The sequence below is a fragment of the Stegastes partitus genome, unplaced genomic scaffold (genome assembly GCF_000690725.1).
Source record: "Stegastes partitus isolate 25-593 unplaced genomic scaffold, Stegastes_partitus-1.0.2 Scaffold450, whole genome shotgun sequence".
Classification (NCBI taxonomy): domain Eukaryota; kingdom Metazoa; phylum Chordata; class Actinopteri; family Pomacentridae; genus Stegastes; species Stegastes partitus.
In genome coordinates, this window is record NW_007578181.1 from 245,539 (window position 1) to 269,889 (window position 24,351).

The 24,351-nt window shown below is 45.4% G+C and overlaps 2 protein-coding genes and 1 long non-coding RNA gene across 3 annotated transcripts in view; 1 reads left to right on the forward strand and 2 right to left on the reverse strand.

Moving 5' to 3' along the window:
* Positions 1–11,575, forward strand: part of ltk (leukocyte receptor tyrosine kinase) — a 63,561-nt gene extending 51,986 nt beyond the window's left edge. Inside the window, exons 20-29 of the mRNA XM_008286331.1 lie at positions 2,028–2,214; positions 2,294–2,384; positions 2,818–2,882; positions 4,235–4,364; positions 4,468–4,565; positions 4,985–5,077; positions 5,288–5,389; positions 6,566–6,700; positions 8,339–8,429; positions 8,531–11,575. Of these exons, the coding sequence (XP_008284553.1) occupies positions 2,028–2,214; positions 2,294–2,384; positions 2,818–2,882; positions 4,235–4,364; positions 4,468–4,565; positions 4,985–5,077; positions 5,288–5,389; positions 6,566–6,700; positions 8,339–8,429; positions 8,531–9,571 (2,033 nt within the window). The 3' untranslated portion in view covers positions 9,572–11,575. The remainder of the gene's footprint in view (positions 1–2,027; positions 2,215–2,293; positions 2,385–2,817; positions 2,883–4,234; positions 4,365–4,467; positions 4,566–4,984; positions 5,078–5,287; positions 5,390–6,565; positions 6,701–8,338; positions 8,430–8,530) is intronic.
* itpka (inositol-trisphosphate 3-kinase A) lies at positions 11,462–22,990 on the reverse strand. The gene is made up of 7 exons (XM_008286330.1): positions 22,596–22,990; positions 18,307–18,403; positions 16,086–16,299; positions 14,717–14,921; positions 13,441–13,542; positions 12,945–13,016; positions 11,462–12,501 (listed from the first exon to the last, which is right to left on the reverse strand). The coding sequence occupies exons 1-7, from the start codon at positions 22,983–22,985 to the stop codon at positions 12,226–12,228; spliced, it is 1,356 nt and encodes a 451-aa protein (XP_008284552.1). The 5' UTR covers positions 22,986–22,990; the 3' UTR covers positions 11,462–12,225.
* Positions 11,462–24,351, reverse strand: LOC103360544 (uncharacterized). Its single transcript, XR_520359.1, has 3 exons — positions 24,341–24,351; positions 23,342–23,344; positions 11,462–12,190 (listed from the first exon to the last, which is right to left on the reverse strand). It is a non-coding gene; the product is annotated as an uncharacterized LOC103360544 (long non-coding RNA).

Consider the following 24,351-nt stretch of genomic DNA (forward strand, 5'->3'; position numbering starts at 1 on the left):
AGGTCCTGGAAGGCTTGTAAAGGCTAAAATGAATGCAGTAAAGTGTAGAAAAATCCTGGAGGACGACACAGTTAGTCTGCCAGAGAACACAGACTTTGGAGAAGATCTGTTTCCAGCTGATCCAAAGAACACAGCAAAGCTCCACAGGAATGGTTTAATGACGACAGGGGGACTGTTCTGGAGTCAGAACCCAGACCTCAATCCAACTGAGAATTTATGACTGGACTTGTCGTGATCCCTGTGCAACCTGATAGAGATTTGCGAAAGAAGAATGGAGTCAAATGTGCCAAAGTCTTGTTCAGACCTCACAGGCTCGGTGCTGTAACTGTGGGGAAGGTGCATCTAGTAAACGCTTGTGCAATCACTTGCTGAACATCTTTAATTAAGTGACATTACTGTGTAGAAATCTGTTTTCACTTTGACGGGAAATTGTCTTATTTTTACAATTCTTGCCCAAAAACAAAAGCCTGTTGGAAAGCAATGAAAGGGGAAAACTTTTTATCGGCACTATTTGGTCATAATTATTAATTAGAGATTTAGTGACCCCAGATTTTGTGATCTCCATTTGGTCATGAGCTTTATTCTTGTGCCTTTATTTTGAAAATCAAAACAAATTTGCTGAGCATTTTTATGTTGTATGTGACAGCCCAACACAAACCGTACACACAGGTGGGGAATAGTGACGTCATCACTCTGGAGAGAAAAGGTTTGGATCACGAAGCTTTGAACAGAACTGACAGCAAATGAAAACGCTGGAATGTAAACTCCTATTTTAACAGGTTTGAGGTTCGATGTAGTTAAACATAAGCAGACTCTGTAATTAGAGTGTAATCAGACGGATATGAAATCCAGATGAGATGGTACCCTCCTGATTACCAGACTGAGTGAACATGCTGCGTCTCTTTTTTTTATTTTTTATTTTATGAAGAATGGAAAAGCTATTTAGTCGTCACTAACTGCACCGTGTGTGTGTGTAAATGTGTGCACTTGCAAGTAAATAAATCAGTTACTAAACAAAGGCTGATGATATTTGTGTAAGAGCGTTTGCTTTCCCGTTAACAGAAGATGAATGAGGATGTGTTTATCCAGAGCTTGTTTGTTAAAAAGGCAGCACACACACACACACACACACACACACCCTTCAGGTTAATGGTGTCTCTTCACCTGAGCTCTCCCCCATGCAGGGAGGTAGTCTGTTCCCTGGGCGCCCCATCTCCTCCACCCCATCCTCCTCCTCCTCCTCCTCCTCCTCCTCCTCCTCTTCCTCTTCCTCTTCCTCCCCAACCCTCCCCTCATCCCGACCCCCTGAGTCCCTAGCATCTGCACCGGGCGATGGCTCGACGGCACCTCTTACCTGCACGCAACACCCCCTCCCTGGCAGACTACCAACCTGCATCGGGGACGTGGGCTGCCTCCACGGCGGGTGAGTCCAAACTCACTGGCACAGACAGTGTAGGAGCAGTAACCAAGGAGAGGCCGTCCCACACCACACGCCTCCCGACACGCCTTGTGCTTGCATGCGTTTCCTTACGTGGGAGCTACTTCTCAGGTGTGTGTTTGCAGGTCTCAGGGAGTTCTACTGCATGTGAGAGAAAAAAAAAAGTTGTGCGAAGTGATGCTACTTACGGCCTGACGACTGCAGATGGATTTAGAGGAAAGCCTCCTTCTCATGTCTGCATTAGACGCTATTATAACAACACACCTGAACGTCTAAAACAAACTGATGGAGGTTTTGAAAAAGGTAGAAAATGTGTAGAATAAAAAGGAAAAACTTATTTGTGATTCCACTTGTGCTGCTGCTAAATCAGTGGAATGTTCTTTTGAGAACGAAGGGAATGTTTGGAAACCAATTTTCTCCCAAAATCCCTCCTTGTGTTACCGCTCCTACACTCAGCAGATAGTCAGGAAGCTGCTTTTTGCCATTTACACACGAGTGTGGGGTTCTGGTTGTGGTTCGGGTTATTGTGTTTTATAAGGAATTTTAAGACACCAGTTTGTTTGTTCCTGTGTCTTGTCTTTGTCTGCAGTGTGGTACCGCAGGAAAAACGACCTGCACGCAGTCAGGGGGCGTCTGCAGAGTCCCGAGTACAAGCTGAGCAAGATCCGCTCCTCCACCATCATGACGGACTACAACCCCAACTACTGCTTCGCTGGCAAGGCGGCGTCGCTCAGCGAGCTGAAGGAAGTGCCGCGCAAGAACATCACGCTTCTCAGGTTGGAGGTTCAGCTGGTCGCCTACGCAACACGCTCCTCCACTGCTTTTATGGTAATGTTTTGCACTTTGTGTCCTCAGGGCTCTCGGCCACGGCGCCTTCGGTGAGGTCTACGAAGGCCAAGTCCTGGGGATGAGCGGAGATGGCGGCCCCATGCAGGTGGCCATAAAGGTCAGCTCACGCCCACCAGAACAAGCTGCACTTAAATGTGGGATAATGGCACCTCAGCAGGAAGTGTTCATTAAGTGTAATCTACTCAGCATCATCCCACAGCGCTGCGCTGAAGGTCACACGTATGGAACGACGGGTTTTTCTAATTCATTCAGTTAAATAACAGTTATTCTTACTGCTGGACATAAAGCATTACTAAGGTAGAACAAATGAAGTCACAAAGTTGCACAAAATGACTGACTGTGGAATAAGAAAATGCATTTTTTCGGTCCGTTTCCATCAGCGACCGAAAAAGCTGGGATAGCTGAGTGAGCGCCGCATGGGTTTGCCTGCTTGTCAATGCTCTGCTGATTAGGTCTAATGGTGTATTTCCCCTCGACAATGGCACACACGCACAGCTCAAACGGCTTCTCTGGTTCTTTCTGCTCTACAGACTCTTCCAGAAATCTGCTCCGAACAGGATGAAATGGATTTCCTGATGGAGGCGCTGATTATGAGGTGCACCAGACTGCGACCGTACACTTCCTGTGAACGTTACACACACACACACACACACACACACACACACACAGAGCGCCGGCTGCTTTATCATTTCTGCTCACACGTTGGGTCGATGCATGTTTCTTATAGCGGAGCCGCAGACACACAAGACATCTGACTTGGAGGAGATAACAGTCGGAGCCAGATGTGGAGCTTTGCTCACTAAAATCCAAGCCGCTACTACAATTGACTGCACATGTTGTTCCAGGCCAATTAGTAAACACAATAAGACAATCGTGTCTGCCGGGGTGTTATAATCGCAGCAAAACAGTTAGAATGCAGTGAATTGTAGCCCATTTTATGACTGTGTGAGCTTTAATTGATACGCAGCAGTAATTGGGCTCCTTCTTAGATGTGTTTTGGGTAATTTTTGTCTTATTTAGGATGAGTTTTTGTGAAAAACAAACATTAATCACTGTTTTACTCCCACTGTTCATACTTGGTGTGATCCAATCAGAGCCAAGATCGCACACTAAGATACAGACTCTGCAGTGTGGAGGTTAACTATTAACAAGGAATATAGAGTCAGCATAAAAACAGCTTTGGTTAGTTGTGCACGAGAAGATTTGATTAACACACGACATGTTTTGAAGGTGGCTCGGTGGTTAGCACCGTCGCCTCGCAGCTAGAAGGTTGCTGGTTCGCGTCTTTCCGTGTGGAGTCTCCATGTTCTCCCCGTGCAGAGAGGGCTCTCTCCGGGTTCTCCAGCTTCCTCCCACAGTCCAGAAACATGCTGAGGTTAATTGGTGATTGTAAATTGTCCGTAGGTGTGAATGTGAGTGTGCTTGGTTGTCTGTCTCTAAGTGTAGCCCTGTGATAGACTGGTTACCTGTCCAGGTGAACCTGCCTTCACCCTGAGTCAGCTGGGATAGACTCCAGCCCCCCATGACCCTGGTGAGGATTAAGGTGTAGAGATGATGGATGGGCAGCCTCTTAGGTCTGCCTGCTGTGAAAAAGAGTTATTTTCAGGATTTCTTTTCACTCAAAGCTTTGCATCATTCTCATAATGCTGCACACATTCAAATGATCAGACAGGTTAAAGATTAAAATGGTTAAATAGTTGTATAAGAATTATATTATTCTCAATTATGTGCATATTGGGGAGACAGAAGGTGCAAGATGTACGGACAGCTAAGGAAGCTTTCATTCATTCTACTTGCATGACAGCAAAAGAGCTGGAAAGTCCATTTTCCAAGACAAAACTACCAGAAACTCATCTACTTGTTGTTTCTCCTGCACTTTCAAAACGTTAAACACACTTGCAGGCCTGCTAAACTAAACCCCGTGTCGTTCCCTGTTTGTTCACGCAGCAAGTTCAGCCACGAGAACATCGTCCGCTGCATCGGCGTCAGTCTCAACATCCTGCCGCGCTTCATCCTGCTGGAGCTGATGACCGGAGGAGACATGAAGAGCTTCCTCAGACAGAACCGGCCGCGAGCTGTACGTCTGCACCACATCTTTGTGTGTGTGTGTGTGTGTGTGTGTGTTTAGCTGAGGTGTGTTTGTTTGTGTGTCACACTAATTGGAGCTGTGCTGTATCCAGGCTCAGACCTCTTCACTCACCATGCGGGAGCTGCTGCGGATGGCCAGAGACATCGCCTGTGGCTGCCGTTATCTGGAGGAGAACCACTTTATACACAGGTTCATTCACACCCAGTTATCAAGAGCTGGAGTTTATTACAATCTGAAAACAGGGATCAGCAAAATGAAAACGCGTTATCAAGGGCTACGCTGTGTGGACGTGGTTCATCGGACTCTGTAGTTCTGGTTTAGACGATATTTTGACCTGGTTTAAGGCCCGTTTACTAAAAAACACTAGAACCACATGATTGGGACTCTGATGCAAAAAATGCTGAATATTGGATGAACGATGTTGCACAATCATTTACTCATGAAAACATTCTCAGATCTTATTTGCTTGCTGCAGGACTTCAGATAAATAAACCTGCATAAGACATCATCAAGCAAAGATTCGAGAAAAATGCGGCTAAACTGATCACAGAGGAAAGGATTTAGTGTCATGAAGCTACACCTCGTGACAGATTTTTCTGGTTTTTCAGAGACATTGCTGCCAGGAATTGCCTGCTCACCTGCCCCGGACTGGACAGAGTGGCTAAGATCGGAGACTTTGGCATGGCGCGAGACATTTACAGGTTTGTACGCTGAATCTGCAGCATCCACGTAGCAAAACACCCACGATAATGTGTCTCATGTGGAGCAGCCCTGGTGCTAACTGGACTTGAATAGGTATCTAAATTTCCTCCACACGGTCAAATGTTAAATTTAGTGTCAAGAGTTTGTTGTGGTGTTCACCTTCTGTTTGAAACTGTTCATTCCCTAAATCTGATTTCCTTCTTTTCCAGAGCCAGCTACTACAGGAAAGGCGGTCGTGCCATGCTGCCGGTCAAATGGATGCCACCCGAGGCCTTCATGGAGGGAATCTTCACTTGCAAGACTGATACGTGGTACGAATGCCTCATGTACAGTAGAGCTCTACAAAAGGTCCCGTTTGTTTCCCCTTGTCATGTCTTCACATTTAAAATGTTAGTCAGAAGTGACAGATATGTGTAGCTTCCCGCTGAGCGCCCTGCATTTGTGCTAATTGCTGCCATACCGCGTGTGTTATTCAACATTTTTCTGCACAATAAACAACTAGGACCAGATGTTGTGCTTTAAAATTGGACACAGACTCGCATTAAAAAAGTATTTTTAATTTGCAGAAATGTTAAAAAGCCTAACAGTTCTCTGGAGGGATAAAAAACTGTCCCAGCACAACATTGCAGCTAATTTTCCAGCCTCTGTGTGGTCGGTGAAGAACACAGAGATTTAACTCCCAAACTAAACCGAACAGACCGACGGAGAGCTGTGCATCTTCAGGGCAGCGTGGAAAGTGGACGTCTTGGCAAGATAGCGCAGCATCTGCATTCAGGATACTGAGCCGAGCGAACAAAGGGCTCTGTAGGACAGTATAGAGGCTTTTATTAGGGAAGGAGCTGCATCTGAAACCGCCTCTCCGTTAACAGAACAAGTCGGATATTTAGCATGGGGCAGGTTTGTTTACAGATCAAGAAGTGGGAACTATATAGTTCCACTTTGAATTTTAATGTCGGGACCGCAGCATAATCAGGTTAAACAGCAGTCCAATTAGACTGAAAAAGGTTGGTGGAAACATGTTCACCATCATCTACAGTTCAGTCAGTTTGACCACAGAGACATGCGACTGAAGTCTAAACATCATTCTCTCTCATGATCACTTTCCAGCAGGATAATCACCTTAAACAAATGAAGAGCGCTGGTAGAACTCATCAGCATCAGTACACGACGTAGGGAAAATGACCAGAATGCAACAGCACGCAGTCTGTTATGTTATAGATAACTTATTCAGAATTATTTTTTCTGGGTCCTGCTAAAAATACTAAATTCCTGTTGGATAAGATCTGAAGCAATAACGCTGCAGGCAACAAACACGAGCTTTGTCAAGATGAAAACCCCCCAAAATGATGTCAGCTCGATGTAAATAAATTAACGGTTTGCTTTCATCCCAGGATAAATGACTCTTGCAGCTGGTTAGACTGTGTTGTCCGTAGACATGCGGAACAACAACGATCCACTCAGCTGCTGATCTGTGTCTCCCCCTGCAGGTCGTTTGGAGTGCTGCTTTGGGAAATCTTCTCTCTGGGTTACATGCCATATCCGTGTAAAACTAATCAGGAGGTCCTGGAGTTTGTCACCAGCGGAGGCAGGATGGATCCTCCTAAGGGCTGCCCAGGGCCAGTGTGAGTACTGACAGGAAGTGTTTACAACAGAGAGGAGCTGAATCCAGCAGCAGAGAACTGAAGTGGTCTGAGGTAGACGTGAGCTTCCTCGCTTGACAGGTCTTTGCAGTGTCAGGCTTCTTCTTTCCTTTTTTTCTTTCTAATTCCCCACCAAGACTGAATATGTAAAAGCACAAAATGGACCCTGAGTTTGTGAAGTTCACTTTGGAGACTATAAAAATTTAAAGTTTTCCCCTTTTATGGCTTTTCAAAATGGAATCAATTTAATTTCTCTTTTTTGGCGAAAGTTTTCACACTAAAAGACTCTTGTGTGAGATGAAAACAGATTTCTACAGAGCACTGTCAAAGACTCAAAAACATAAAATGTAATATAACCATGTAATTATATAATATAATTTACCCCCTTTATAGTGAATCACATAATTCAGCACAGTTGCAGCCAGATGGTGCTGGAAGTCACACCGTTAGTGAAACAGAGATCATCTGATCCAAACATCGTGTAAAACTCCTGCATCTGGAAGGCGGTGCTTAAAAACTAAGTAACGGTGCAAGAAAGACACGAGTGCAGAGATCTCCAACTTTGGTCCTCATGAGCTTCTGTCCTGCAGGTTTTAGATGTTTCCGTAGCGACACACCTGACTCACATTGATGGATCTCCATCAGCTTGTTGTCAAGTTCTACACAAGTCTGTTCATGATCCATTAATTTGAGTCAGGTGTGTTGCAAACCTGCAGGACAGTAGCTCACGAGGACCAGTGTTAGAGATCCCTGAACTAGTGACTGAGGCCACCAAGAACCTCCTCTGAAGAAGTTGTAGATTAGAGTTTACCAGAAGGCTTGTAGGAGACTCTGGAGTAACATGGAAGACGATTCTTTGATCACATGAGACCATAACTGAGTTTTTTGGCCACTAGACGCTATGTTTGATTCTCACCATGAAGCACGGTGGTGGCAGCATCATGAGGTGGGGATGCTTCTTGGTAGCAGGTCCTGGAAGGCTTGTAAAGGTAGACTGTAAAATGGATGCAACAAAGTGTAGGGAGGTCCTGGAGAACAACCTGATGTGGTCTGATGCAGACATGTGATTTGGGAGAAGGTCTGTTTTCCAGCAAGACAGTGACTCTACAGCCAGAGCAGCTCAGAAATGGTTAAAAGACACGAATGCTGGCTGGACTTGCAAAGAAATGTTCACTCATGATCTTCATGCAAGCAGTGTCCACACGTGGAAGACCATATCTGAAGCTGCACCTGCTAAATACTGACTACAAGGGTGGAACAATTTGTAAATTCTTGTGGGAAAAAAAAGCCAAATTACTCTGAGCAGGATTCAATATTAAAAAGCAGTTAAAGGGGGAAACTTCCAAACGGTGGTAAATCTGTTTCTAGGCTCTGTGCAGTTATCTTTGTAATTTTTTTTTCTTTTGTGCAACACTGTTCTGAAGGATCATAGCTTTAGAAACAATGATCTCCTGAACCGTTTACCACTTTTTGCGTCAAACTCTTTGGGCTTCATTCAGCCTCGATGTGGAACTGATTGGATTTGCAGGGTTTTCTCTGTTTCTTTTCTTAGAGGTGATCAAATTGTCAAACAGCATTACATTCACAATCATTCATCAGTTTGCATCTGTTACTGTTCAGCTATCGGATCATGACCCAGTGTTGGCAGCACTGCCCTGAGCACCGGCCCAACTTCTCCACCATCCTGGAGAGAATCAACTACTGCACTCAGGTAGACTGAAGATATTCTTTCAACCTTTTGTTTATTCCTCCTTATTTTACTGTCTAGTAGATAATGTTTGTTTCCGTCCCCGTCTCACTTCTGTTCATCAGGATCCGGATGTGATCAACACACCCCTACCAGTGGAATACGGTCCCAACACAGAGGATGATGGCGGCACGGTGATCCGGCCCAGTGACCCCACTTCCACCAGCCTCACCCCACTCTTGGTGTCACACCCTGTTTCCCAGGATTTGCCCTCCCAGCTCGGTCTCTCCTCCATTGGTCTGGGTCCAGCCCCTCACATCCCACAACCCACCAAACCCCGTCTGCTCCTACAGAGAACCCAACCTGTCCACCATGAGGTGGCGTCATGTCGCGAGGCACTGGAGCCGTCCTGGGCTGAGCCTGTTCCTGCCCCCGGTTTGTCGGCCGGAGGCAACTGGCTCCATCCTGAGCCTCCTCATCACCGGCCTTGCTCCAGAAACAGCTCCTCCTCAGGGAGCCAGAGGCTGAAGAACAAGACCAAGAACCTCTGGAACCCCACGTATGGCTCATGGGTCTTGGAAAACTTCAGGGGGAAGAAAACGCTGGCTCACACTCAGTCCATGCCGCTGTCGAGCTCCTCCGCCTCCAGCACGCAGCCCTGCAGCCCGACTTCAGAGAGCAACGAGGCTGGGTGTGACAGCACCAGCAGCACCTACCTCAGCCCCTCAACCCTCTGCACTTCATCCACTCCATCTCCTTCCTGCCAGGCTCCAGCTGCGACAAGCGCGTCCTCCCACAAGACCCTAGCAGGCGGTGCCACAAAGCCGAGCATGGACCTGGCTAAGCTCCAGAGTTTCCCCTGTGGCAACGTCAACTACGCCTACGATGAGCAAAGCTACGAGGCAGAGAACCTGCCCCTGGTTATGCCCAAAGCTCCAGAAGCCATCACAAACACCAGCTCTGCCCAGAGTGTCTCCTCAGGGGCCAGTCTGGCGCTGGCGTTAGGCCTCCACACCTCCTCGTCCTGCATGCCCAAGCTGCTGCTGAAGCGTCACGCCAGCTACGGACACGAGGACGTGAGGAGACACACCAAGGCCGAGAAGCCCACCCGCGACCGAGACTCTGGCTTTTCTCTGTCCGAAGACCTCAGCGTTACCCCAATCTGAGAAACAGCTCACAGGGTTTTTGATTCATCCAAAAAAAAAAAAAAAAGCCACCTGAGTCCCTTCTCTAACAAACTGAAACTCAAGCTCTGGATTTCTGGGACAAGACCCACCACGGTCAACAAGCCACAAAACCAAAATGATTACAGTTCTTGGTATGCTGGAAAACACACTCGGACATCCACACACACACACACACACTCCTCTGCACTGTGATACAAAGAGCTAAGCCTGGACTCAGAACCCCGTCGTGGGCGTCTGGTAAACTGGTAGCTGAACACTGAGTCTGGGCGACACGTTGCCCTGTGTTTTCTCACTCTGTCCACACTGTTGGCGATGGATGCCAGAAATAACTGCTGTAGATGGACTCCTTTTGTTTTTGTTTTGTTACCTCCTTTTGGCTGCATTTGTTTCATGAAAGCTTTGGCAGAATCCTATTGACATTTGTAGTATTCAGTTTGACCATAACGGGCCAAAAACGTTGCGGCACTGGGAAGAGAATCTCCGAGTTTTAATTTCAGCAATGTGAACTGAGGAAAAGCTTCTTTACTCCTTCTTTTGATGCTGATAGTTGGTGTCAGGAGTGTTTCATTTATAATTATACACATGCTTTAGGACCTTGTAGTTGTAGCTGGTACTTTAAAGTGACTCTGGTTTGCTTTCACCCCCTTATAATGTGAAAACATTCCCACAAAACTACTGCAATAACATGTGTTTTCTAACATGTTAGGTTTTTCTAAAGCTGTAGAGTCGCTCGTAGATGCATCGTGTTGCCGAGCCGGGCGGACTGCTTCCCGCCGTTCTCAGTCTTTGTGCTAAGCTAACAGAATATAGCTTTATATTAGCAAGCGTCTCTTCTAACAAGAAAGAAAAATATTGTGTGAAATGTTGACCTGTTCCTGTCGTGACTTAAACTCTCGAGCTGAATGTTGGGATTGTTGTGCCAAACTACGCAGGTCTTTGGATTTAGCCTCTTCCCCGATGTCCCAATGTTCACTTAGAAATGTACAGAACATGATGACGACCGTGCAGCTGGGAAAATATTTACTATTTTTGTACTCGCTTCCTTACACTGGACTAACCCATTGCATTTGTAGCTGTTCCTTTTTTTTTTGTATTCACTTATGTTAATGATGAACTTGTAGTCTATCACTGCCATTAGATGCTGCTGCTGCTGCGCTGCATCGACCGACGTAGCGCCGCCGGCAGTACCTGTGTTTACTCAGCAGGGGGAGGTGTTCAGCTTTGACGTGCCAAACAAGCTGCTGCAGGTATCTCAATATTAATAATCAAAGATTTTTTTTTTTTAAATGTGGAAAATCTCTATTCGGTATTTATGTTTTCAGGTTATTCTTATTTAACCAGTTTAGTAGTGGAAGTTGTTTTATTTTGAGCCTAAACATAGCATATTTTTTATTATGTTGAGTAAGTAGTTGCATTTATTGCTGTACTTTTTATGCCCTGCTGATGTTTGTGTGTCTTTATTTTCGTTGCTCATAATAGCATCTTTAAGAAAAGGTAACTCACCAAAAGGCTCGTAGTTTTCTACAGATTGTGCCGTTTAGAAATTCTGATTACTGTTGAATATTTTTACATGGGAGGTTAAAAAAAAAAAAGACCCTCGTCTGAGTTACGGTGTATATTTCTGAAGTCCTGGTGCATTTAACTTTACATTCACAATTTTTTCAGTTTCTTTTTGTTGTTGTTTTTGTTTTATATGTAGCTGAGGATGCCTCCGACAAAAGTGCAAAGACATTCTATGCAAACACACTGTCTTTCATCTAACCTAACTGTGCCCCAAATAAACCCACGTATGTTGATGTCACTTCGGTTCCACACAGTTTTGTCCCCGATGACGAGAAATGAAAAAGATTTTAAAGACGACGAGAAAGATTTTACTGTTGAAAATAGCAGAAACAGTGCGTCCCCGTTTTAATTCCACATATACGTTCATTCATTTCATTCACTTTTCTAAACTTTTAAAATGACCCACACCGGGAAAAAAAAGCAAAGACATCAAGGCTCGCGAGAAAATCTGAGTAATGACGAGTTTGATTACAGAAATAAAATCAATTAATAAAAAGCGAATAGGCTGCAATACAATAAAAGCTAGTTTGTCAGAAGCGTGAGACACGTTGTACAGTCTGATCAGCGCTGCACCGGGGATGTGGTGTCATGTAGTAATACGACTGTGAGGTCCGCGACTCGGTCAGAGTGTCCTACTGAACAGAATTTCATCGGTGCACTCAAGGCTGATGGTGACAGTAGACGGTGTAAAAGTCAGACCTGAGTTTGTAAGTTGTGCTCGCTCACTCCTCGATTTAAATAGGATTTCTTTCACATGTGACATCCTGTCTCTGAAACTGAAATGCAGAATCCCTACGCTTTCACTTCTGTTCGTTTTGTAGGAAGTTGAATTAGTGTCAGTGTGTTTGCTCAATCATTTAGTAACTGGCGGCGAACGCTCTGCCTCTCGCTGTTGTTGGTGTCAGTACTAAATATAGTCGCTTGAATGGTGAAGGCCAGCGGCTGGGAGTTCTGGTGTGCCGGTAACTTCTCTCGGGCTACACAAAATGATCTTTGGTGTAGCTGTGCTGTGCTTAAAGATCACCCAAAGCACTTCTGAAACCAGCCTCCCCTGCGGTGTCCTTTAAAGGTCACTGGCCACATGTTTCTGTAGGTTGGCTGTTTTCTTTGGTGGCTGAGCAACATGTTTCTGTGCCTTCGGTCCCGTCGCTGCTTACGGACTCCAAGGTGTGGATGAGGTTTCCCAGCCCCCACAGGTAGCCGTCCTCCCGGTTGCCCTCCTGCCAGGGAACGTCATGGTTTAACATCTGGCCCTCTGGCAGCGCCGTGGTCTTGCCAAAGTCAATAATCCACACTTGTGCATTGCCCTTGTGGTCGTGGATAAAGAGGAGAGAGCTGCCGATGACCTGGGGAGAACAAGGAGGGTTTTAGGATTTAGTTCTTCTTTCTTCATCCATCAATAGCTGCACACAGATGGGTGACATGTCAAAGGAAACCACTCAAAAATAAAAAAAAATCAGTTTCATTTGTTTTATCAGCGAATGAAACATCTGGAAGAAACAGAAGCATCCAGCAGCTTCAGGGGCAGGAGCTCAAATCAACCCCGACCTAATTTAAATCCAGTTAACAGTGATAAATAACATTCAGTTAATTCCTTGCTGTGGGACCAGTGTGCCGCCACAACACTCTCCATCACGTCGTCAACACACGAGATGGGAGAATTCATTTTGGAAATATGGTGTTTAGTCACTGGAGTGGAGCTTCAGACCGAGTTCCAGGAGCTTTACTGAGGCGCTCGGTTTGTTTCCCTTGAACGTGTCACCCATCCCTACTGCGGATCAGTCATCACCTCGTGTCGCCTGAAGAACTCCGAGGTCTTCAGGGCTTGCCGGATCTCCGTCAGTCTGCTCAAATAAGACTTCTGTGTTTCAAAACAAAAATAGCAAAGGGCGTAACGTCAATTTAATCTGAATACATAATCGAGACAGTGGAAGCACGGCAGGGTGTCGTCAGGGGGCCTCCGCTGTGATAGGAAACTCAAACAGCATTACAGGGCGAATATTTACTTTGCATCTTGCAGGAGGAATTAATTAGAGGTTTGCTCTTGGAGGCTGTTTGCGTTTGTCATTTGACTGACACCGACCTTTTTCAAACGAAAAGACTGAGTCTACAAAACAATTTACCCCTGTCCAAACACTGGACACGGATGTGAGAGCTTACTCAGCTGATGAAGTCTTTCAGGTAACAACATTCCTTTGAGTCCATACACAGCAAAGTATGTTTCCTGTCTGTCCTCACTTGAATGGATATACTGTGTGTATAAGTGCTGACTGACTGCCACGTACCATGATGGTGACGTTCCCTTCGACAAAGTCCTTGAACACCTGGATGACATCCTGCTTCGATCTGGTTTTCTTGAAGTCAGTTCGACATGTGCCGTCGTCTTTCTGAAGAGAAGAGAGGAGCTCGATGAGAGTCCGTCACAATAAAACAAGTCACTACGCTCAGAACATATAGAATATTTTATTGTGTGTTTTAAAGTTCTGTCGCATAAATCAAAGAAACAAGCTGATTATGTACAAGTGATCAGACTTCCTCCTGATTGAAGAGTCACTTTACGTCCCTATACCATCACTTATGGTCATGAACTTTGTTTAAAGACCAAAAGAACCAGACGGTGAATACAATCAGCTGAATTGAGTTTTCACAGCAGGGTAGGTGGGCTTGTTTTCCGAGGTTGGATGACAAGTTTGGAAACGCTGGTGGAGCTCAGAGTGGACCTTCACATTCACCTGAGCCTCCACTCAGAGCTCTACCAGCTGGACAGAGCAACTCACTGCAGGGATGAAATCTCCCAGCCGGTCTGGGAGCAACTGGGGCTCCTCCAAGACTCACTGGCAGAAGCTGCTGGACCCTAAAATTGACTAAACGGTTTCAAGAATTGATGGATGGAAGAATTATTTTGGAAACATTATATTATGACCTCATGGTCAAATAATCTGTGTTTGCAAACTTTTGCCCAAATAATACTCAGGCAGATATGGAGCAACATTATGATTCATTTGGAGTGAAGTTCAGTAGTTCAGTATTTATGCTCTTTATTGTTCTGTTTTGTGTCTGTTTTCCACCAAGAGGAAATATTTGGCTCTTTAACTGCCTGACTGCAGTCATCAGCTGGCTACAGGCTTTGTTTCTCTGGTGTTGCTGGGCAATCGCTGTTGGCTTATCAAAGTTCCCCTAGTAAAAAAAAAAAAAAAAAAAAAAAGAGGCCTGCTACAGCCAGAAAAGGCTGAAGCGAGTGGTGACAGTGATTTAGGACAGTGGAGTTGCAGGGAAAGCTAACAGAAGCTGAACTGCTCAACAGAGCTGAGGGCAGCTGCAGCCTTTTCATGTACTAATCATGAACCCGTTGGTGCTGAAACACTAAGTCCAACATACTTGCTCCTCGTGTAATTATGCACATAGATTCTGCTCCTTTGTGCAATTCTACTCATTTAGCACCTCGTTCAGCTGCATGACTCACGGCGGGAGTCATGCAGTCACAAACCAGCCTCCCTTGACTTCACACTGCCAGTATCCTGTTAATGAGATGTTAATCAAACCCACATAGCGCGCCGTTACCTTGATCCCCTCTATCCTGAAGCCCAGGGTGTTGGTGGAGCTCATGGTCTCCCTCCACTGCATGTACCGGGGCTTGGTGACGCCCCTCTGGGCATGTTCCTGCGGAGTCGGCCCCTCGCCGTCCACCTCCACCATCTTCCTGTACAGGTCCTCCCTCGGTTTGGGCCGCTCCCTCGCCCGAACAAGCTCCTCTTCCAAGTACGTCCTTTAACGGCAGGAGGAAAAACGCTGTGCTGTTTTTAAAAAGTTTTTAAAGCATTTGTCTGCATGTAAATACACAGGAGCAGTTGTGTGCTTTCAGGCTTCATCAGATTATGCAAGATGTAAGATGCACAGTCAACACAGCCAATGTTCACCTACACACAGTCTTTTTATTATGTTTTTTGCAGAGAGCTCCATTCTTTTCTAACAGTGCAGACGCAAAGTGAATGAAAGGGAAAGAAGCGGCGGCTTGCACAGCTGAGGATAACCGACTGAACAAGCCTTCATTTCAGCCCAGCAGCACACTCACATTCGGCTCATTCAGATGAGACGTTTATGTGCATAAAGATGTAAATTTCAGTTTCAGTTTGCAAGCTACACTTCCTCCGCGCTGAAGAGGGAAGCTGAGAGGAGACTCCGGTGTGCAGCGTTCAACTGTGTGAAAGTCTGTGTGTGTTTGTGCAAGTTAGTGGTTTTGCAGCTTTGTGGTTCACAGTGTTTTTGAAAGAAGGGGAGTCTCCAGGGACACCCTGATGTGTGTGAATGTGTGTGTGCTGACAAGCTGCCTTAAAAGTATAGACACATGCTAACAGTGAGTAGATAAGAAAAAACACAACAATTTGTTCATGTGTGCCGTCGTCTGTGTTTGTAAGTTCAGCGCATGTGTGTCTGTTGGTGTGAGTTTGTGTGCATCTGTTTGTTCAACCGGAAACAAAGGTCTCAGAGGTTCGAGTGTCCGTACCTGCATGTCTGTACACGTGCACATTCATGTGTGCATTCATGCGTGTATGTATGTGCCTGTATTTGCGTACGTGTGTGTGCTGGCGCCGTGCGCATGATACAGTCAGCACCCCGCCCGCTGTGGCAGGAAGCCAAGCACACAGGCTGCAGTTACAACAGGTGTTCCCTTGTAGAGCAAAACCGCTTCAGGCAGCACGTTCTCATCACTCGTCTGCTCGTTTCTCAATAAATTCAACATTTCAACAGAAGACGAGCACAAATCCATAAATAAACAAGGAATTAATATGTCATATTGAAGCTCAGTGGAGCAGAAGGTGAAAGAACGTCCTCTTTAGTGGTGTTAATAAAACAAATATATAAAGAGAAAAGAGAAATAACATCAAACATATGAATTAAAAGTAAATAAACAAAGACCCCACTTCCTTACCTCACTCCCATCTTGCAGTCCATGACATTAGGAAGGTCGAAGTTTGTCAGCAGGTCGGTCATGTGGAGGAAAGACTCTCCGTCTTTTTCCACAACGCCGTGGTATCCGGGCACAAACGGACGCAGCGCATCGTCCTGCAGCTTCTCAAAACACTGCATCTCGTTCTCGCAGAACTTTTTCAGAATGGTGCCCTCATCTGCTGCTTTGAAGTTGCCTGAGATGAGATGAAATGGATTTCAGGCTCGCATTGTCAGACTGTGAAGTAATGTACCTGCATGAGTTGAATTTCTGAGCGATATTGTGAAATGAGGGAGCATGTCATTGGGTTTCATTGACACGTAGCTGGACCAGGATAATTCAAACTGATTGGACGAGTCTGTTGCAGCGTTAATGGAACAAAACAGGCCTGACTTTAATAATTAATGACAGGAACCATCTTTCTTGTGTACAGCACTGATGAAAAGTGGAAGTTTTAGCCTTTTATTGCTTTTCAACCTTAAGTCACGGTCAATTTAAGTCGGCTGCTCAGACAAGATATTACTTTCATGTCAAATTGAAAACAGATTTCAACATCAATTAAATAAGAACATAAAATAAGGGATTGCATAAGTATTAACCTACTTTAACTCACGTCCTTCCACACAAGTGCAGTCAATTATAGTTAAAGGTCACAGTTTGTGAAACGGAGATCATCTGGTTGCAGTGAAACGGTCTCAAGGGGTTCATATCTGGGAGGTCTAGTCACCGGTGACTCAGTGTTCCTGACGATAACTACACCATGAAGACCGAAGAACACTTCAACTAACAGCGAAAAGGTTATTGAAAAGCATGAATCAGAAAAAAATCCCACGTCTCTGAATATCCCTCAGAGTGCAGTTAAATCCATTATTAGGAACTGGAAGGACCGTTGCACATGTGTAAATCTGTCTAGAGCTGGCCGTCCTCAAAAACTGAGTCACCGTGAGACTAGCGAGGGAGGCCACCGAGACACCGATGACTCCTCTGAAGGAAGGTTCAGTGGCTGAGAATGACGAGACCAGAGTTCATCAGGGGGCACATGAGAGACTCTGAAGTCATCTTTGTTCTGAGACCAAAACTGAGCTTTTGGGCCATCAGACTAGAAACTACGGTGGACACCAAAAACAAACACACCACCCCCACTGAGAAGCATGGTGGTGGCAGCATCATGATGTGAGGATGCTTCCTGGAAGTAGGTCTGTGAAGATTCTCAGTCATTGAGGTCACGGTTATTCTCATAGATTAGTCGTAGCCACTGGACTTGCTTGAGTTCCTTGAAGACTCACGTAACGAGGGGGAGGAGCAGCAAACCCTCAGTTGAAACCGAAGCTCAGGTGCTAATGGCTCCTTTAGGATATCAGTATCTGGAACTCCCAACTAGTCAGTCAGAACTGATGAAGCCTCTTGGATGAAACATCTTCAAGGAACTCAAGCAAGTCCAGCTGCTGCGATTAATCTACGAGAATTCCTGGCAGTAGGTTCTGGAAAGCTTGTAGCAGAAGAGGGTTTAGAGAAGTCCTGGAGGCCAACCTGATGCAGTCGGCAAGAGGACAGTGACTTGAGAGAAGACTTGTTTTCTAGCAAAGGTAACGACCCGAAGCATACGGCTACAGCTACCTCTAAACGGTTTGAAGACAGCAAGTTAAATGTTGTAGAGTGGCTGCCTCAGAATCCTTCATCCAGTTGAGAGTTTGTGGTTAGACTCAACTGGTCCCCAAGAAACCTGATAGAGCTTGAGTGGTTTTCCGAAGGATACTGCAGCTGAGACCTGTTCACATGGACTCAGTGCTGGAGTCGAGGCCAAAGGTGCATTTAGTAAAGACCGACTGACCAGATGCAGGCGTCTTCAAACACATTCACTGAGTTGTGTAACTTCTAGAACCAACAGCCACACCTGTGTTGAACGAGGTGAATCACTGTAAAGGGGGTAAACATTTATGCAATCCTTTATCTTACATGTTGGATTTTTTTAATGAGTCGACATGACTTTGTAGAAATCAGTTTTTACTTTGAAGTCTCTCTTTTTTTTTTTTTTTGGAGGAAAAAAGACAAAATCAGTGTTGAGAAGAAATAAAAGGAGACAATTTCCAAGCGGTTTAAATGCTTTTTGTAGGAGCTGTAAGTGTTGTGACTGTGCCGGATATCCGACCCTCCCTTCGTCTTATTCCGTGACACAAAGTGATAGGATCTGAACAGGTCGCACCTTTATGCCCGGCCAGCTGAACCCAGTTCAGTCTTCTCCTTTGGGTGGCACTGAAGGGCCAGTGGACGATGGTCTTTAGCTTCCACCACGGTTTGCTCTGCACAAAACAAACAATGCATTCATCATTATTACACAACAAACACACTGGAGTCGAGCGCCGTCTCGGGTTTGCGGGTCTTTCTCCGTGCCCTTGATCACATAAATGATCAGATAACAGGAAGAAGTGCTGTAAACCGGCCTTGGTCAGCTCTATACTATCGGAGCAGAAATCTGATCACATAAGCAGTTCTGCCCAGTAAATCTGATGCCAGGCTTTCGGTTTTCCACTGCATGAAACCCTTCAATCTAGGTCAGCTAAATGCCATTTCTGTGGAAACTCATATCTGCGTTCGGCATCTCTATTCAGCATCTCGGCGCGGTGATTGGCTCTCAACTTTGATTCACAGAAATAAAGCAAGAAGCCGTCCGAAAGTCAGTGTTTTTTATATTTAAACAGGACGTCGTATTGAATGAAGCGTGCAGAATGTGTCGCATTGTTTAGCAGAAAAACACTCAGGTTGTTGTTTGTGGCCTTTCAACTCCCACTCGCGTGTTCGTAATGTTTGATGTTTTCATACGACTCTCGGCAGTGAATTAGGGTCTGCTTGAAATCAGGAACAAATACAAAGATGTGATCGAGGAGCGAAGTAGCTTGTTCTTGCGTCCCGTCGGCCTCCCTTTTGTCCTTCGTTCTCTCGCCACACATGCAGAAAAACACATCAACAGCTTGCGTGTTTCACAGAGAACGCGGTCGAGCTTCACACTTACGAGGAGCCGCCTGTTTTATTCCTTCATCCTCCACACAGAGCGCACACACACACACTTATATCTCATCTGAAATATCGCTACAGGTCAAATTACAGCAAATAAAGTCATTTTCAGGTGTTGGTTGTGTTTGTTTTAGATCCTGCGTTTGAGCTTCAGATTTAAACCAGTGGGTTCTGAATGAAATAGGAAATGAAACTCTTGTCAGTGAGGCTCATGCTGTAGTGTCTCAGAATTTACCATCCTTACTCATAGCAGCCAGCCAGGGCGCTTTTAAATGTCAGGTGATACGCTTCACTTAGTGCTGCTTGTTTGCTGATAATCTGGCACCGAGGAGGCGTTAGACTTCCACAAACATTTGTTTTATTGCTGCAGGTTTTCACGTTTATCGCTTTACGAGTGAACCTAGTTGGATAATACGCTGATTTACTGACTTGAAACACGGCGTTCAAGATGGATTCAATCAGAGTTTTGATGTAAACACAGTGACCACGCAGCGCTTTGGACAATATTTATATTTTCCACAAAGTCTGACATTGAAGCTTGATGTTGTTCGCGCCGTCCCGGCCTTGAGGACAGAAACCGCAGGAGTTTGCACTGATAACACTTTGAATAATACTGGTCTCGGCCTCGTGTTAGGACTTGAAATAACACGTCTGCTCGCCGTTGAAAAGAGCAAAAGCGTATCAAAAGCTTACCTTAATGCCGGATGTGGGAAAAGCGCTCAGATCCTTTACTTCTGCACCAATACAACAACGTGAACATACAATTTAAATCTCCACTTAAGCAAAAGAATCAAAAGCGTGACACATACTTCACAAGAGCTCGTCGTGTGGTGAGCTGACCTCTGTGACCTAAAAGACTCTTGATGCATCCGTGTTGAAATGTCTCGTCGTGCTAGAATTTGTCAAGTGTCCTGGAGAAGAGACGAATTCTTCTACACCAGTGTTTCCTAATTATTTGGGATTTTCTCCTCTTATGAAATCGTTTTTCCTCGTTGGGTGTAGCAGCTCACAGACACCTGAGAGGAATCTGAAGCCAAAAAGGCTCTGAGAGGCTGGTTTAACTCTTTAAAATGTACCATATTCTATTTATGGTTGTGTTTTAAGGTAAAATCTTAATTTGAAATGCAACCACTAACTATAGTTAATCATGTAGTGGAGTAAAAGAAATATAATATTTAACTTTTGTTGGGTAGAAGTCTAGAAACACAAGCACTTGAATGAATGACTCATTATTAATTAGGAGGAATGTATTATTATTAGTTTATCTACTCTTTCAAAACCAAAGGAACCTAGCTTAGCATTGGCCTTCCTATCAGTTTATTCAGCAGATCCGTTTTATGCTCCGTCAGGCTTTACTCTGTAACACCAAACCCGTTGTGAGCGAGACGCTGACTCAACGCCGAGTCGATCTGAAAAGAGTAGTCAATAGCAACTCTGAAAAAGAAAAACACACACACTCAGGCAGCCGAACTCGACGTGACTCAGTCGGCCTTTACTGGCCGACCATCACAAGTCACGGCTTCCACGCGAAGCAGCATCTTGATTTGATAATCGACGGCCAACCACCGAAATATCACCAAATGAATCTCATTGCAGCGAGCAGCCTGTTGGTCCGCATGCCTGCCTGCTATCAATCCGTGTTGTTCTCTTTTTTTTTGCTGTGTGTGTCTGCAAGGAATTCATCTGTAATACGCAGAGCGAGCACTGACAGAGGCTAAATTCTGACGCACAAGTGTTTTTGACTTCCTGAAGTGGTTCTTTGTCAAATGTCAAAGGCCAAGGCTAAAACTGGATGCTGACCACAAAAGCATTATTACACAATGACATGTTATTCTGTGCTGTGTGTGTGTGTGGGGGGGGTGTGTGTGTGTGTGGGTGTGTTTATGTGGGCTGAAGGAGCAGAACTGGCTATTTTCAGAGGTGTCACGGCCAAGATATTTCCATTTTATTTAAAATGACTTAATCAGCCACTGCAGAGCTACAACGAGCTTTTATTTGGGACGACCTTCACGGGGCGCTTCGGTGGATCGGACGGTGTGACGGAAACACTCTCTCACACACTCACATGAACACACAGGACTAACAAGCAATGTGTATTCAGTCTGTTTAAAAGAAAGTGACAGCTACAGGCCTTGTATGGGGAAAGCAAAGAGAAGTGGCCGGACCATAAAGCACACAAATCCACTCCCATCGACAGTCAGAGTGTAACGCGGTGACAGCGGAGACAAAACGCAGATTATGTTGTTGACGAGAGCGCAGAGACGCAGAGGTGACTCACACTCAACTTCCCTACGACTCACATGAAGAGATAATGGCAGAACTCTGCAACAACTAGTCGACAACTTAATCTGAATATCAGAAGGTGTGCTTTCTGGGAGGCAGCGCTGCTTCAGTGCACGCGCAGGGACTGAGACTCGACAGCCACAAGTGAAGCTTTATCAGCCGAGAATGTCAAAGGCAAACAAGCTTCCACCCTCAGCGCCTGTTGAACTAAAGGCCAATCCTCCATCGCTCGTGTGTTGTGGTGCTGAGGGAAGGACGTGAAGTGTTAAAGGTCACGGCTTGCAGCTCCAACACAGTAAATTCAACATTTTTATGACTATTAATGAGCATCACTTGTGCATTTGTTATCTAAACATACTAACTGGGACTAAAGGGGCAGTATTTTTCTTCGTCAACGCGTCCCATGCGGCCTTAGAGATGACTTTGGCAGCTCCTTCATGCTAGTTGTGGTCCAAGCAGCGCCTGGGTTCATTAAGGTGACGTGAGAGGCTTTGATAACCCATTAAACACGAGGGGAGATAATATCGTTTCAATGCGGACAATCGAATTTCCTGAAGATTATCCTGCACTCCTCTGGCGAGGCTCTCCGAGGTTGTCAAAGCATTTTTTTTTTCTTCACATAATTAGATTTATCAGGATGAGAAACGACACACCTCACAAGCGAAATTCCCCAGAACTCACATCCATTATGTCAGAGCAGAACCGAAAATAACCTCTGAAGTGTGGAAGTGACCCGTGAGGATTCTGTGCTGGAGGACATGTTTATGCCACTTGCAAATCAACTAAACAAACTTTGAAGGGAGGCTGTTATCTCTGTGTAACGGCCTCTTCTCTGCAGCCAAACAGCCCCCTGTGGTCTTCTGTTTGCTGACTGCTGTTTATGTGCTGCTGCTGCTGCGCTTCTCCTCTTTTCCAATCATCAGCTCTTTACTGTAACTGTGTGAGAGCAGATTTGCAAAGACACACAGGAGGTCAAGATGGCAATTTTTTAAAATGTCATCCCCAGGAAGCCCCACATTGGCAGGTTTTTTCTTACAACTGTGGATTTAGACATGAGTTATATAACTGGGAATCTGTTTTGAAGCATTTCACACATTTTATAGCATCAGATTGTAAGTGGCCATTAGAAACTCAATCCCAACAGCCACTTTAAATGCTTTCCTTCAGTAATTACATCATTATGTGCAGTTCACTCACTTCTCCAGCGTCAACCAGATGCTCCAAAGTGATGATGCCTTTGCTTTTGCTCTCATTGTCGCTGAGTAAGTCATCCTCGGACTCCACAGCAGAGGACCCAGTGGACGAGATGGAAGAGTTGGACAGTTTCCTGCGCAGGGTGCCGTCCACCGCATCATCCCAGTCCTCCTGCTGCATCTCCCGGGATGAGCCGCCTCCCTCCGGGGTGATGGTGACCTGCGGTACCCGGGGCGCATCCATCACAGGCGGCGCGATTTGATCGGCTTTCTGAATGAGCTCATCGCAAATCTGGGACGACTTCCCGGCCGCTTTTCGCTCTAAACGAGACCCCTCATTTATTCCAGAGAGCCCGAAGTCCTTGGAGGTCTTTCTCTTGCACTCTTTGGGCATTGGAGAGCTGGATCCGTCGTGAGAGCGCACGACGAGAGGCGCAAAGCCGCTGCGCTTCAGCCTTCAAATCTGGTCATTTCACTTTCAGAAACTTCCAACGCCGCCGGGTTCGGGTTTATATATCCAGTCGATCCTCCGCGGCACTTCCTCGACCGAGCTTTAACGCATAAAAAAACGCCTGTGCCAGCCTCCGAGCTCCGTGCGCGCCGTCAGAAGGGGAACCCCTCTCTGCTGGTGGCGTGGCTCGCTCCTCTACGCGCCCGACGCACGCACACGCCCGCGCACTCACACCCACACAACTGCACGGTGTTTATCTTCCGCATTGAATCTCTGGCTTCCTGACCGAGAAGTTAAACCAGCTGACACGTTAAGTTTTCCAACAGTTGCAGACGTTCTGTTGTCGCGCTTCTTCTTCTCCGCCGCGCCGACAACAAACCGAACTGGAACCTTTAACTCAACATGCACCTGACAGAGCAGTTAGGAAAGTAGGAAAAGGTGAAAGGAAGGAAAAGTTTTTGTTGAAGCTGCCATTTGGAAAAAACCAAAACAAACACACACACACACACACACACACACACACACACCATTTTCTTTTCACATATTCAAATTCATTGTGATGTAAACCGCATTGACTACCCTGGAGGTCACTCATGGTCAATATAATCTTTCTACCAAGTAACGTCAATTAATCATAAATATAAAAACAGAAGTGCTTGCATAAGTATTCACTTCCACTATTTACATATTTAGTAGATGCACTTTTGGCAGCAATTACACTTCTGAGCTTGTGTAGTTGATCTCAATCAGCCCTGCACATCTGGATACTGTAATTTTACTCCGGGTTGTCCTCCAGGATTTCCTGATACTTGGCTGCATTAAGTTTTTTAAAAATAACTCCAAGGTTCCTCACAGTTGTAACTGTCTGGTTACTCGGTGTGTTTCTGAAGTGTTTGGGGCCAAATATTATAACTTTTGTCTGCATTTAGTAGAATTACAGCTCATCCAGACGTGCTTTAAGTTTAACTAGCTCGTCTGTTTCATGGACACATACAGCTGGGTGTCATCTGCATAGCAACGAACATTTACATTGATCTTATTAAACATCTGCTTCAAAAAAAGTCCATCACTAAAACCTTGCATCTCACACAAACTGACTGTTTGAATCACTTGAATGATTTTAATGCAAATGTTAAAAGACCTTAAACATTTATGGTTGAAAAAGCTCAAGTCTTTTTTTATCCACTTTTTATACACTCCAGTGAAGCTTTCCTGCCGCCATCTCGATGTCGTGACAAGAAACAGAACCAAGAGCAAAGATAACTGGATGATGCATCGCTTGTCAAACACAGCTGCACCACTTCTGAAA